At 40.9% G+C, this 16,453-nt stretch overlaps 1 protein-coding gene across 3 annotated transcripts in view; it reads right to left on the bottom strand.

Moving 5' to 3' along the window:
• WDR7 (WD repeat domain 7) overlaps positions 1 to 16,453 on the bottom strand; it is a 417,770-nt gene that overhangs the window by 244,450 nt on the left and 156,867 nt on the right. For all 3 annotated transcript variants that reach the window (XM_075841243.1, XM_075841247.1, XM_075841253.1), the window contains 2 exons: positions 15,941 to 16,064; positions 6,518 to 6,631 (listed from right to left, as the gene is read on the bottom strand). In XM_075841243.1, coding sequence (XP_075697358.1) covers positions 6,518 to 6,631; positions 15,941 to 16,064 — 238 coding nt within the window. The remainder of the gene's footprint in view (positions 1 to 6,517; positions 6,632 to 15,940; positions 16,065 to 16,453) is intronic.

The raw sequence follows: 16,453 nt of genomic DNA, 5'->3' as shown, positions 1-16,453 counted from the left end.
TGGTACCTAGCACCAAGACGTGAGCAGCAGATCCTTCAGTTCTTATAAGTGGTGAGGTGCGGCCTCCATGGTACGGACTTGCTTTTCCAGAACATCCCACAGATGATCGATCAGATTGAGATCTGGGGAATTTGGAGAAAAAGTCACCACCTTGAACTCTTTATCGTGTCCCCAAACCATTCCTGAACAATGTTTGTAGTGCAAAGAGGGTACGGTCATTAGAGAATACCATTGTCATGAATGGGGGTACTAGTCTGTAGCAATGTTAAGGTTGGTGGCATATAAAAGTAACATCCACATGAATGCCAGGACCCAAGGTTTCCTAGTAAAACATTGCCCAGAGCATCACACTGCCTCCGCCAACTTGAGTTCTTCCCATAATGCATCCTGGTACCATCTCTTCCCCAGGTAAGCGACAGATATACGCATACGCCAGTACACATGATGTAAAAGAAAACATGATTCATCAGACAAGAGCACCTTCTCCATGGTCCAGTTCTGATGCCCATGGTATGTGCGTTGGTAGACAGTGGTCAGCATGGGCACTCGGAGATGCTCTGCGTGTTGTGACACCTTTCTATCATAGGCAGCAGCAACGTTTCCAGTAATTTGTGCTACAGTAGCTCTTCTGTGCGATTAGACCAGATGGGCTAGTGACCCTTGGACGCTCATGACCCGGACACCAGTTGTCCATCCTTGTCCTCCTTAGGAGGTACTAACCACTACATACCGGGAACACCTGCTAATTTAGAGATGCTCTGACCCAGTCATCTAGTCATCACAATTTCACCCGTGTCACAGTTGCTCAGATCCTTACACTTGCCCATTTTTCTTGCATCCAATACATCAACTTCAAGAACTGACTGTTCACTTGCTGCTTAATATATTCCAACCCTTAACCGGCGCCATTGTGATGAGATAATCAATGTTAGTCACTTCACCTGTTAGCCACTTTAGCGTTCGGATAATCGGTGTATATATTTATTGATATATAGCTAAACTTTCACAATACAATAAATAAAGCTTTATTTAGTGAACTTAATAAACAAATGTAGTCCTACCTGACTAGTTCCCATGGGTTAAATCACAAGTAATAGAATAAGTTGCACTAAAAGCCGCCTCATCAGAACCCGTTGTTCATGATAACCATCAAACCCGGTGATTAAATGCTCGTTTAGATGAGCACTTTGGAATAATTTGTTCACACAAACATCTCTAAAAACTCTGCACTGAACTGGATATTGATCCTACAGCCTCGCGGTTCCTTTGTTCACATGGGTGGCGGTATAATGCCGGGGATCAAACTGAAAATCCTGCCTGTACAGTATTAGAGTAAATTTCCCTCGCCACTGGATTATACTTCAAGCCCATGTGAACAGTAGACAATGATTGTAGCATCTGAATGTTTCACTAGAATTGTCTACCATTTGTTATTCATTTCCAAACCTACAACATCCGATGCTGCTCCTGGATGGATTTGAACCCAAAACCAAATTTTAATGCTCAGGCGTCATGTTGTTGATGCAGCCGGTTTATCACCATGTGGTGCGACTGCCCGAATGTAGAGATGTGATTTGTAATTTTTGTTTTCTGTGGGGAGATATTGAGTGAATTAAAGCTCATCATGTAGGTATGCAAGGCCTTGATGTTGTGACAGGGCAACATGTTACATAGGTGATAAGGTTGAAAAAAAAAAAAAGACACCGGTCCGTCAAATCCAACCTATAACCCTACAGGGTTGATCCAGAGGAAGAAAAAAAACCCTATGAGGCGGAGGCCAAGTGCCTCATAGTAAAAGCAAAATTTCCTTCCCAACTGCAAATATCTCAATCAGAATAAATCCTTGAATCAATGTCCCGTTTCCAGTAATCTAGTAACCATAAAAAGCTACATAGTTGAAAAGTATGAAAAAACAGTGGATAGCGGCATGAATTTAGTGGACTAGTAAGTGTAATGGATAAACAAAGAAGTGAACCTCCATCCCCGTCAGCAGATCAAGTTCAAGAAATTGGAATTGTCTTTACCAGTAGGAATTCGATTTCTTAATCTACCTCTTAAGACAAGGTGATTACGTTGGGAAAAGTAAATAGCTGCCCATACACTTACAATAGCAGTAGGCCGACAGCCAATTCTCCCGACTCCCCATACACAGCAGAGTGTATGCATGTGTTTGCAATGGGAAAAGGGGAATAAGCTGCTGCCAGGTCCCTATGGCAGTGGTTTAACTCCCGAGGGATCGGGCACGGTGGATTTCAACAATATTTTTATACTAAGGCTTTGTTCACATTTCCATTGGAGCCTCCATCACAAATTTTGACAAGTTGGAGTAATAGCGCTGCATGAAGAGAAAGTCTTCCCTTCAAAATGATGGAACCACGACTGACCCGATAGTAAGTCAATGGGGTCCGTCGGGTGCCATTGGTATCCATGGTAAGACTAAACTACTACTATGTCATGGCTTTCATTCCAAACAGAAGCCAAGACGCAGATGTGAACAGAACATTGTCCCAATTACAGCAAATATTGGAAGGGGATTTATCAATACGTTTTCGGTTCTGTTCACATCAGCATTGTGGTTTCGCACCGCTCATCATGGGGTCCATTGTTTTCCATTGTGATGTCAGCTGTTTGACAAAGAAAAGCTGCATAAAGTGATATTTTTTCCATCAAATATGATGGAATTGGATATGCTCCGAATTGAGCCTCCATCGCAGATGTAACACAAAGCCTTACAGCATATGTCTAAAACGGAAAAAAAAATGCAATTGCTGCTCTTGGTATTTGCCCAAAAATTGTTAAATGCTTAAAGGGATCTTCCAGGATTAGAAAAAATGTTTGGCTTTTTTTTTTCCCTCAAAAAAACAGCACCGCTCTTATCCATGGGCTGTGTCTGGTATGGCAAGTAAAAAGCATGGACAAGAGTGACACTGGTTTTATTTGGGAGGGAAGACGGACATTTTTTTTTAAACCTAGAACACCCCTCCAAATACTTAAAAAAAAAAAAAAAAAAAACATTTAGCTTAGCATAGATAATAGCAGGGGGAGCAAAAAAATATTTTTCTTTCAACAATGGTGGAGGCAACATCGGTGTAAAAGGACCAATGTGAAATAAGGAGGCAGGGCAAAAATGTTAGATTTATACGTATGTGTCTTTAAGGTTTTTAGTGTAACGCAAAAATCATTATAATGAGAGAGAGAGAGTCAATCGGAATAAACTGCAAGGGGGAAAAAAAAAAATCACAAATTAAAACCCATTTTAGTAAGATTAGATGCTACACTAAAGTAAATCATGACAGAAAACAGATCATTCAAAGACTATAAATATTTAAAATGCTAGGCAGACATTTCTTCCCCGCTCCGAACACATGTAATACGGGAGCATCAATTAAGCTATTTTCCTGTAAACGGCTTCAGCTTTCCTCATTTTTTTTTCAGCATTTTTTCTTTACTGTCTAAACCGAAATGCATTAAACCTTAAAAGGATTAACGTGAAAGTGATCGTTTTAAAAAATTTTTTGTATGTGGATAAATGCGTTTGGTGAACCTTCCGTCGGCGAGCAGAGACTCTTGTTGACCGCTGCACGTAGGCATTACTTTGCAGGGGAGATCAATAGATATTAGCTTTACAGAAGACGAGATACAGAAAAGAGCTGCATCATTTTTTGAAGTCGGCCCGGGTGAGCCTGAAATTGTCTCAATCAAGTCAGATTTTTTTCTTCCGCCTGCCTCCCATCTGCTTGTTTTCTCTTAAAACTATTCATTTAAAACACAAATGTAATTACTTTCAATTGATTTGGGTCTAGGTTTAGATAGGAGGATCTCAAGACGACTGGATGCCATTTTTTATTTTTTCACAAAGGGACCACTTGTTCTTCATGTGTCTTCCATTACAAAAATAAATCATATGTATCATGTATATGTCTCTCTGTAGATTTATATATGTAAATTACAAATAGTGAGCAGGATTATAATAAGAGAATTTAAATATCCTTTCCATCGGGACAACTCCTGTCCATATGACATATTAAGGAATAGGGATGTCATAGAGGGGGATCCTATCCTATGAGCCAGAGTTGAGAGACACTGAATATCTGCAATACGGCCGGTCCATACGTTACATAGTCAGCTATTCATTATAAAAGCAGCCATGTAATACCACATTTCCCCTGTAGTGGCCACTGTAGGTGAAATGTATGGCAGGCCTCAATTAACCTAGGTGATAGGTGGAGGTTTAAGAAGCTGTACCCGCTGTGATCAGCCGGCTCCTTTTCAGAGTTTTTGTTTACACAACCCCTTTTCAAATGCCCTATTATCCCTTTTTTCAAAATCAACCAGACCAGACAGCGGCTTCTTCTGGAGGACTCATTGAGGCTAAGGCTCAAAAGTCACAATTTGCGATGAATGTTGTTTCTTTTGGCTTTTTTGCACCACCCCCTGCCAATTTTGTATAAAGAGAGCATCATTTTAAAAAACGGGCGGTGCAAAAGTAGCTCGAAAAATGTATTAGAATTTATGCCAGAAAACTAGAGTAAATTATAATGGAAATCCATGCCATCTCCTTGCTGGAGAAGAATTCACTTTATGGGGCGTAGCAAGGTAAAGGCCCATGCTGGATCCCTACCATGCCCTCCATTCTCCGATCAGATAGGGGGTGTCGGGAGTCAGACCCCCACTGATCTGATATTGATGACCTATCCTAAAAATAGGCCATCAATAAAAAATGTCTGGACAACCCCTTTAAATGCCAAAGGACTATGAATGGTCTTGTTCCCTTGCTTATATAGGGCCACTTTGTGATCAGCTTATTGTCAAGGGACCCTTCTAACAAGTTGGGGTTGTCAAAAGCGGAGAACCCCTTTAAGTGACTTAACTGAAGAAAAAGGTAAAGATTATCTTTTTATTTTTCTTCGTATTTCTTCAATGTCTAAACGAATTCCATGGTAGACCAATGATGATAAAAGTATATACTGTATATAGTCATGCAGTAATATATTGGGGGGAAAAGTTAAAAATAAAGCAGACAGCCAAAAGACAGACTAGAAATAATGATGGCCTTTTAACTGTCTGGGGACTTCATTAGACTACCAGAAGTTTTCAATCTCCCAAAGGTATAGTATATAATCCTTTTAAGAAAAGAAGCTTGTTATATAGATCTCAAGCGTACTGAAACAACGCATTAGGGCAAAGTAAAGTAGACAACTATATCAACAGGCTAAATTAAGTTTTAATTAAGGAACACAACTAAAAAAAATCTGCTCCCAAAATAATAATTAAAAAATTAAAAAAAACTCAGGGTTGAAAATACTGTACTACATTAGTATATTTTTGAAAGCTTAAAAAAAAAAAAAAAAAAAAAAAAAAAAGACACCAGTAAAATTAAGGTTTTTAGAAGATTTCACTACAAGATGATTACAGGGACTCCCAATGATCACATGCAATCTGTGATGGAACCCAGACACAGGTGTTCAATTTCCCTGCAGCGCCATCACAGGAAAAATGAAGCATTACATGGTGTCCATTGACATTAATGGGTCGTGCATGTAATGCACGGACATGCCAGTTCTTCCAATGATAGACGCACTTTGTAACTTACTGATGAAGGTCCTCATCCATTAACTTAGAATGTCCTAGTCGGTCTACTTCTATCAGGTTATTCCAATTTTTTTAGCTGACTAAATTACTACAAAAGTCTTGTTTGCCATTTTGGAAATTAGGAAAGGTGGATGACAACCCCTATAGACACTGTAATGGTGGCCTTATTTGTTGTCACTCTGCTTTCCCATGAATATATAGGAAATGTCTGAAACAAATTCCTTAACAACTTGGGAGAAACTAAAGTTTCCCATGTGTTCCTTTAAAGATGGTATTCCAATTTTAGAATAGGCAGGGGTCCCAGAGATGCGAGTGACACATATAAGGCATTTACGGAATATCCACAGGAAATGCTATAGATGGGTATATCTTTTTTTAAGTAGTTCATCAGATTCACCATTCGGAGGCCGCTGCATACTAACAGTGTGAATTGACTTCGGTGACACGCTTTCGCTACTTGAGTTGACAGGGATAGAGCTGTGTCACTTATACAGGCACCAGAACTTCCTGTATGATGTAATTACATAGACACATACAGGCTCTTCACTGGGGGGTTGGGGATATGACACTTTCCTCTAAAGGAAAAGCCAGCAGGTACAGACGGTACTAGCTCTAACTGATCATGCAATAGGGAGCATGGCACAGAAAGAGAAATCAGGGTGAAATCTAAAATTTGCAACGGCGTATGAAGAAGGCAGGAGGACGAACTGCAGGGAATTAAGTACAATATACATTTTAAAAAATCCACAGTTTGACATACAATCATGTGGGGGGTGCTATGCTGTAAAAATAATCAAACAATAATCAGAAAATGCTGTTTGCATCATTCACATATTTTCCTTGTGGGTGCACTAAAGGCAAATCATCAAAAATAGACCCACGTAACTAAAATGTCATCAATTAACAAATATTTATATTTCATTACCTGCGGCAAGATCATCATCCACTAGATCGTGCTCTTCCTCCTGAACTTTCACCTCTGACCCTGTAGAGTCCGGACTGGCACTGCCAGCATGTATAGATTCTGCGGTCACTCCAGCTGAAAAACGTTAAATTAAAAAGCATAAATATTTTCAACATAATATTGATAAGTAAAAATCCTCAAATTAATGAAACACCAGCTATCAAAATAGATTAAAAAACAAAACAAAAACTGAAGGCATGAAAAAATAAAATAAACTAAGAGTTATCAAATAAAAAAAATAGCAAAGTACTATTAAAAACAAAATCTGGAAAGCTAAATATAAAAAGAATATCAAATATTAAAATACAGGGTTCTAAATACAAAAAAATATATATAAAAGGATTGAATATAAAAAATATATATATATAAAACATAAGCGACCCTCTGGTTTTAGCTAAAAATCTCATGCCGCCGATCGGCCGATTTCCGGGCTTCCTCTTCCGTCATCCAAGAGGGCAACAGCGCTTCTTAGACTACCTGATGCACACTGTGCTTAAAGAGGCTCTGTCACCAGATTTTCAAACCCCTATCTCGTATTTCAGCAGATCGGCGCTGCAATGTAGATTACAGTAACGTTTTGTTTTTTTCAAAAACAAGCATTTTTGGCCAAGTTATGAGCATTTTATTATTTATGCAAATGACCCTTTCTTAAGTACAACTGGGCGTGTTTAAAGTTATGTACAAGTGGGCGTGTATTGTGTGTGTACATCTGGGCGTTTTTACTTGTTTTACTAGCTGGGCGTTGTGAATAGAAGTGTATGATGCTGACGAATCAGCATCATCCACTTCTCTTCGTTACCTCCCAGCTTCTGGCAGTGCACAGACACAGCGTGTTCTCGAGAGATCACGCTGTGACGTCACTTCCTGCCCCAGGTCCTGCATCGTGTCGGACGAGCGAGGACACATCGGCACCAGGCGACAGAGGCTACAGTTGTGTCTGTGCACTGCCAGAAGCTGGGAGGTAACGAAGAGAAGTGGATGATGCTGATTCGTCAGCATCATACACTTCCATTCACAACGCCCAGCTAGTAAAAGAAGTAAAAACGGCCAGATGTACACACACAATACACGCCCAGTTGTACTTAACTTTAAACACGCCCAGTTGTACTTAAGAAAGGCTCATTTGCATAAATATAAAAATGCTCATAACTTGGCCAAAAATGCTCGTTTTTAAAAAAAAAGACGTTACTGTAATCTACATTGCAGCGCCGATCTGCTGCAATAGGAGATAGGGATTTGAAAATCTGGTGACAGAGCCTCTTTAAGTAGTCCGAGATACTCTCCCCTGCTATCCGATTGGCTAGCTATCCCATGAGCAGCACTAGCCAATCGGATAGAGGTGGAGTGTTTCAGACTACCTAAGCACAGTGTGCATCAGGTAGTTGAAAAGCGCTGCAGCCATCTTAGACGAAAAAAAGAGGGGGACCGGTAATCGTAGGCACAAGGGAAACAGAGGGCACCAGGTAAATTAACTCTGCATTCCCCTGCAAACTGAATATTTTTAGCTAAAACCGGAGGGTCACTTTAAAAACAAAAAAATACAGGTAATCAAAATACAAAAAGAAATAAAAAGAATAGTAGAAAAAAAATCATTTTTAGCCTTTTAATTAATTAGAATTCCCTGATAGTCAGAATCTCAGAGGACGCCTTGTGTCTCAGAGCTCCGGACATCCATAATAAATGTAAGATCAGATGATTAGGTGTTTAAGATAAAACTCTTCCTGTCCCGCAGATGCTGCTCATACATTCTTAATACGTAATACGTGGAGAGCGGACACAGGAGTGCTGCGTGTGCTGCGCTCTCACCACAAAGACATGAATAATGACCTTTGAACAGCGCTGCAGAATATGTCCACTCCATATAAATAAAAGATAAAAATAATAAATACTGCACTTGACCTTGATGTAAAATAAATAATTCTGTGTGTATGTCTGTTTTGTTTCAAATAAACTTAAAAAAAGCAAAAGAAACAAAAAACTGTACCTAAACAATGTGGCTTAATGTATCAACTGAGTCATCTGTAAAACGGCGGCCTCCGCAGAACATTTTTTTTTTTCATTTTCATATGATTTTTGATATGATCTAGTGGGGCAGGCTTTGATATGATCTAGACAGACATACCCTACCGTACATGGAAACAAATTCATGAACCATAGGTATCCATAAAGAAACTGCTTAGGACCACTAATGTCATGCAAGTTCCAGGCAGCTGCTGCAAAAGGCAAATGGGATGCATAAAAAGGAGCATAGATGCATATGAAAACTTCTCGATACAAATCACTAGTCACATCGCATCTGGATTATTGTGTAAAGATTTGGGCACCAGTGTACAAGAAAGATGTAGCAGAGCTGGGATGGGATTAGAAGCAGGCGATCAAAGTAGAAAACAGAATTGGTGACCTGCAGTACTTTGGTAAAACTGTGGCTAGGCCTCATCCACCTTTTAAGGCTTCGTTCACATCTGCGTCGGGACTCCGTTCATGGGTTCCGTCAGAGCTTTCCATCAGGGGAACCCAAGAATCCAAACAAACAAACAAACCATAGGTTTCTGTTTGCATCACCATTGATTTAAATGGTGACGGATCTGGTGAAAATGGTTTCCGTTTGTGGTTTCAGTCTTTTTGAGAGAATGCATAGTGTAGTCAACTACGCTATTGATTCCGTCAAAACGACGGAACCCTTACACAACGGTGACAAGCGGAAATAATTTGCACCGGATCTATTACCATTGAAGTAAATGGGGATGCAAACAGAAACCTATGATTTCCGTTTGTTTCAGTTTGGATTCCCCTGACAGAAAGCTCTGACGAAACCAAAGAACGGAGTGCGCATGCAGATGGCAACAAAGCCTAAGTCGTACAGAGCTATAATACAGCATCCATACAAGTCTATGAGGGAAAGAAAGAAAGAAAGAAAAAGAAAAGAAAGAAAGAAAGAAAGAAAGAAAAAGAAAGAAAGAAAGAAAGAAAAAGAAAGAAAGAAAAAGAAAGAAAGAAAGAAAGAAAAAGAAAGAAAGAAAAAGAAAGAAAGAAAGAAAGAAAAAGAAAGAAAGAAAAAGAAAGAAAGAAAGAAAGAAAAAGAAAGAAAGAAAAAGAAAGAAAGAAAGAAAGAAAAAGAAAGAAAGAAAGAAAGAAAGAAAGAAAGAAAGAAAGAAAGAAAGAAAGAAAGAAAGAAAGAAAGAAAGAAAGAAAGAAAGAAAGAAAGAAAAAGAAAGAAAGAAAATATAGATTCTAGAACAAAAGAGATCGATAGAAAGATTGATAGTTCAAAGAGAGAGAATGGATAGAAAGATATATAGGATAGAGATATAGAAAGAGATACGAGAAAGGGAGCGCAAAACAGAGAGACAGAGAAAGAGAAAGAAAACTATAGGGAGAGAAAGAGAAAAAGAGAGAAAGTGTCATACGAGATAGATATGAGATAGATTATAGAGATACGAGAGATAGATATGATATAGAGACAGTGGCGTAACTACCGCTATAGCAGCCGTAGCGGCTGCTACGGGGCCCGCGGCATGAGGGGGCCCGTGTCGCCCGCCGTCACGGGCCCCCACCATGGCCGGAGGCTCCGCTAGCTACCGCTATGGCTGCTACAGCGCGACGCCACTGAACACTATGGCAGAGCAGGGAGGTATCTCCCCGCTCTGCCATTAAAGGGGTTGTTCCTACATAAGACATGTATCCCCTATCCACAGGATAGGGGATACATGTGTGATCGCTGGCAGCGATAGGAAGAACGGGGGACCGAAAGTCCCCTGAAGTTCTCCATCACAAACCTCGGACTTCCGGGGTCTGTGTCGGCAGCTCCGTAGAAATGAATGGAGCGCCGGTCGCGCTTGTGCGCATGCGTGACCAGCGCTCCTTTCATTTTTATTGAACTGCGCAGACTCCGGAAGTCAGAGGTTAGTCATGGAGAACTTCGGGGGACTTTCGGTCCCCCGTTCTCCCTATCGCTGCCAGCGATCACACATGTTTCCCCTATCCTGTGGATAGGGAAATACATGTCTTTTGTAGGACACACTATACAGTGAAGGAAATAAGTATTTGATCCCTTGCTGATTTTGTAAGTTTGCCCACTGTCAAAGACATGAACAGTCTAGAATTTTTAGGCTAGGTTAATTTTACCAGTGAGAGATAGATTATATTAAAAAAAAATAAGAAAATCACATAGTAAAAATTATATATATTTATTTGCATTGTGCACAGAGAAATAAGTATTTGATCCCCTACCAACCATTAAGAGTTCAGCCTCCTCCAGACCAGTTACACGCTCCAAATCAACTTGGTGCCTACATTAAAGACAGCTGTCTTACATGGTCACCTGTATAAAAGACTCCTGTCCACAGACTCAATTAATCAGTCTGACTCTAACCTCTACAACATGGGCAAGACCAAAGAGATTTCTAAGGATGTCAGGGACAAGATCATAGACCTGCACAAGGCTGGAATGGGCTACAAAACCATAAGTAAGACGCTGGGTGAGAAGGAGACAACAGTTGGTGCAATAGTAAGAAAATGGAAGACATACAAAATGACTGTCAATCGACATCGATCTGGGGCTCCATGCAAAATCTCACCTCGTGGGGTATCCTTGATCCTGAGGAAGGTGAGAGCTTAGCCGAAAACTACAAGGGGGGAACTTGTTAATGATCTCAAGGCAGCTGGGACCACAGTCACCAAGAAAACCATTGGTAACACATTACGCCGTAATGGATTAAAATCCTGCAGTGCCCGCAAGGTCCCCCTGTTCAAGAAGGCACATGTACAGGCACGTCTGAAGTTTGCAAATGAACATCTGGATGATTCTGAGAGTGATTGGGAGAAGGTGCTGTGGTCAGATGAGACTAAAATTGAGCTCTTTGGCATTAACTCAACTCGCCGTGTTTGGAGGAAGAGGAATGCTGCCTATGACCCAAAGAACACCGTCCCCACTGTCAAGCATGGAGGTGGAAACATTATGTTTTGGGGGTGTTTCTCTGCTAAGGGCACAGGACTACTTCACTGCATCAATGGGAGAATGGATGGAGCCATGTACCGTCAAATCCTGAGTGACAACCTCCTTCACTCCACCAGGACATTAAAAATGGCTCGTGGCTGGGTCTTCCAGCACGACAATGACCAGAAACATACAGCCAAGGCAACAAAGGAGTGGCTCAAAAAGAAGCACATTAAGGTCATGGAGTGGCCTAGCCAGTCTCCAGACCTTAATCCCATCGAAAACTTATGGAGGGAGCTGAAGATCCGAGTTGCCAAGCGACAGCCTCGAAATCTTAATGATTTACAGATGATCTGCAAAGAGGAGTGGGCCAAAATTCCATCTAACATGTGTGCAAACCTCATCATCAACTACTAAAAATGTCTGACTGCTGTGCTTGCCAACAAGGGTTTTGCCACCAAGTATTAAGTCTTGTTTGCCAAAGGGATCAAATATTTATTTCTCTGTGCACAATGCAAATAAATATATATAATTGTGACAGTGATTTTCTTTTTTTTTTTTTTTTTTTTTTTATATAATCTATCTCTCACTGGTAAAATTAACCTAGCTTAAAAATTCTACACTGTTCATGACTTTGACAGTGGGCAAACTTACAAAATCAGCAAGGGATCAAATACTTATTTCCTTCACTGTAGGTCGGATTTTTTTGGGGGGTTGGGGCTGCATGGCATTACCTAGAGGGGGGGCTGTATAGCGTTACCTACAGGGGTGCCTGTATGGCGTTACCTACAGGGGGGGCTGTATGGCGTTACCTACAGGGGGGGGGCTGTATGGCGTTACCTACAGGGGGGGCTGTATGGCGCTATCTACAGGGGGGGCTGTATGGCTTTACCTACAGGGGGGCTGTATGGCGCTATCTACATGGTGGGCTGTATGGCGCTATTTACAAGGGGGTCTGTATGGCGTTACCTACAGGGTGGTCTGTATGGCATTATCTACAGAGGGGGCTGTATGGCATTATCTACAGAGGGGGCTGTATGGCGTTATCTACAGAGGGGGCTGTATGGCGTTATCTACAGAGGGGGCTGTATGGCGCCATTTACAAAGGCGTCTGTATGGCGCTATTTACAAAGGGGTCTGTATGGCGTTATCTACAGGGTGGGCTGTATGGCGTTATCTACAGGGGGCTGTATGGCGTTATCTACAGGGGGGCTATATGGCGTTATCTACAGGGGGGGCTGTATGGCGTTATCTACAGGGGGGGCTGTATGGCGTTACCTACAGGTGTGGCTGTATGGCGTTACCTACAGGGGGGGCTGTAAGGCGTTACCTACAGGGGTGGCTGTATGGCGTTACCTACAGGGGGGCTGTATGGCGCTATCTACAGGGGGGGGCTGTATGGCTTTATCTACAGGGGGGGCTGTATGGCGTGAGCTACAGGGGGGGCTGTATGGCGTGAGCTACAGGGGGGGCTGTAAAAAAGGCACCATCTACAAGGGGGGGTTGTGTGACACCCAGGGGAGGGGGCCCCAGTCAAAAGTTTGCTATGGGGCCCAGTTTTTCCTAGTTACGCCCCTGACTAGAGAGATAGATACCGTAGATATGAGAGATAGATAGAGTTCCTCTCCTCCCCCACCACGACGACTGTTAATAAAAAAAACACTTGAAAGACACGCATTGACTTTACCACGCAATATACATTTTGAAGCCCCTACAAGTGATCTGTATTAATCTCGCCCCGCGTGTTGCTCCTTCTATCCTCACTCTGCAGGATATTGCTGATGATTATTAATATTGCGGTCTCGTACAAATGGCTCAGGTCACATCCTGATCAATCCCAATAAAACAAGCCAGGTTCAGAGATTTTTTTCGCCTCTTGCATTGGAACAATTTAACATGTGCATAACCGAGACTGATATTGTTGATCTCCAGGGTTTTACAGAGGTCACTTCTTTTTATTTTATTGTAAATTCAATAGAAGCTCCTAAGTGATAGCAGAGTAGAAAAGAATGCGGCCATTAAACCGGGAGGACTTTAAAAAAAAAAAGAAAATAATATTTTAAACCGCTAGAAGGGAAGGACGGAGATTTTTTTTCTCATCTGATATTTTAATGTAATAATTATTTTAATGATGTTGACTGACCGCTTTTATACCAGCCTTTCTCCTATTATCACAAGCTGGGCATGAAGGGTTTAAGAACTGGCATTAAAACAAAGAAATAAAATAATAATAAAAAAACAAAAACATTTTATATGATATTTTATTGGGACACTTTAATAAAATAAAGTACTGCAATCAATGGTAAACTAAAACACCATATAAAAAGGAATCACATAACTGCAGATGACCAGAAAAAAAAAAAAAAAGCAAAAATTATTTTTAGAAAAAAGCAAAACTGAAAAATAAATTTTTTTTTTAGAATATATACGGTTTGTAATATACAGTAAACCGTTGTCGGGGGAGGGGAGGAAAATTTATAGGAAGAGAGATCTCAGCGGTGAGTGACCAGTGCTTTCCCTGCAATGCCATGACAGACAGACTGACTGCCTCACATTAATTCATTTCACACCACTGCTATCGATCGGCAGACTGTTCCCTGGTCTCTCTCCACACATTGCCTGTCTGGCTGCCCACATCAGCACATACACACAAAGGCCAGAGCAAGATAACCTTTTACTTTCCGTTAAAGGTGCAGCAGATTTTATTTTTTTTCCAAGTGAAAACCACAGAACAGAAGAATAAGGAAATTCTGAGCAGGTTTTTCCTTCCTCCGCATGCTGGGATCCAATCCTGTTTTTTTTACCTATTACCTATTTCAGACGTACATAATGCGACCTCATTTTTGCGTCTATGTGATGGCTGCAATACCCAGACCTCCGGCAGTTCTATTGAACATAACTTAGATCACCATAGGCAATAGAGAGCTGCTTTACTACAATCCCCTGATCTAAAAATTGCTCTTATAAAAGTTTCTTATTTTCTAATAGAGAGTATTGCAGTAATGGAATCAAAGTAGCCAAGGAATCAAATGTCTATGGTTGCTTTGCTACTGCTATCCACTGCATATGGAGTGGAGAGCTACTACCAAAAGGCGGCTTTTGTTCTGGCAGACCCATCCTGTTCACGTATTAACAGGAACGGCCATTAATCTGATAGGTGCGGGTCCTTTTTACAATATAAAGCCAAAAATGTACTCCATATCACCAACGTGACCTGACAACAGATTTATAGAAGGGCAACATATTTGAATCACAGACTTTTTTCTCTTTTTTTTTCTCTAGACAACCTAACATTGTATTTGCTTTTGCGGCTGCTTCTTGGCATTAAGTGCTGCTGCTTATCTTACTTTTCTTTCGGTGTTATTCCGTAGCTGAATACAGCTTTCAGGCTTATCTTTTTAACGTTAAATACAGCTTGTCAATCTTTTATAAAAACCTCCACGCCATCCACTTAAAGGGAGCGCCACTGTGCAGGGAATAACCGTGAAGGAGCTGCAGCCCCTTCATTCTCAGGATCAGCAGGGGTCCCAGAGATCATACCCCCACCTAGCGATATGCTTTCACTTTATGAAATGGAAAAACTTCTTTAAGCTTACCAGTAACCTTACAAAACCTCTTTTGAAAAGCTGAGTGACAACCAATGTGGCCACCAATAGAGCACTAACAGAGGAATATCTACTACGTTATGTAGTAGATTCCACAATCCTGAGGATCCGGAAAAAAATTGATTGACAAATCCTCCATTAAGAGGTGTAATGGTGGCCAATGGCGGTTGCAACTTTAGAAAGTAGTAGAGAAAACAAATATAACGAAGAAATATTCTTCAAAGCAAATGCTTTAGTGGACATGCTATTGTATATAAGTGGATTATATGTTGTTGTTTTTTTTATTTTTAAGAAGGGTTTCCTAAAAACCGCCGCTGGAACCCCATTCGATCAGCTGTAATTTATAGATAAACCTTTTATCAAGTGTTCAATTTTCCTGCAGCGCCCCCACTGGGGAACCAAAGTATTACATGGTATGTCAATGGGCTGTGCGTGCGCTGCATGGATGTGCTGGGTCCTCTAGAAAGAGACAATCTTTATAACTGCCGTCAACTATGGCTTATTGATGGAGGTCCTGAATGATGGGCTCACTTCTATCAACTCAGAATGTCCTTTTAGGGTATTATCTGATCTATAGAAGTGTTATATATGCCTTTATAGACTATAGAGTAAGTTGCACATAACAGGTTCAGTTGTGTGGTTAGTCCGGGACTAAACTTTAAAACAAGGGTAAATGTCATACCTACGATCCATTACCTCCACCATTAATGTTATATTAAGAAGTGTGGTAGCAAATACATCTCTACCGCTATGTAATCAGTCTACCATTGCTTGTTATTCATCACAGAGTCAGTATTATTTGTGAACAGGAAAGATAAAATCTCTAGGGATTAGAATACTTACGTGACATAATCGTGTCGACATACTGAGGTAAATACGGTGCCCAGAAATCAATTGCATCCTTACGTCCCGACTGTCCGATCCGTCGAAGTTCTGCCAGTAACAGAGCCTGAGCGGCCTCCCGGACCTGCAACCAATGCACAGAGAATCACCCTTAGTGTTTGCTTTACTACATGAATGTACAGACACGATTTCATTTTCATTTTTTGGCTGCTTCTTTCCAGTGCACCAGGTCGTACAATTAGAATTATAACCATGGATTAAAAGGGGTTTTCCAATCTTTTTGAAACCAAGTATAAGCTGAAATGAACAATTAGATACATAATCACCTATCAAATCTCCCATCTGTCTTTTGTAAACTAGGCCACAACAATACCATGCTGTACTTGACGGTGCCGCCAATAAGTCGCAATGGTGACGTGTGTCCATAATGAAATCAGCACTGTGGGCAATGATTGGTTTCCGCATTCACGTTTATTTCATGCCACATCATTGAAAATCAGGGCCCATCAAACC

Source organism: Rhinoderma darwinii, chromosome 1 (assembly GCF_050947455.1).
Source record: "Rhinoderma darwinii isolate aRhiDar2 chromosome 1, aRhiDar2.hap1, whole genome shotgun sequence".
Lineage (NCBI taxonomy): Eukaryota > Metazoa > Chordata > Amphibia > Anura > Rhinodermatidae > Rhinoderma > Rhinoderma darwinii.
Note: the sequence above shows the minus strand (reverse complement) of the source record. Positions and strands in the feature narration are given on the sequence as shown.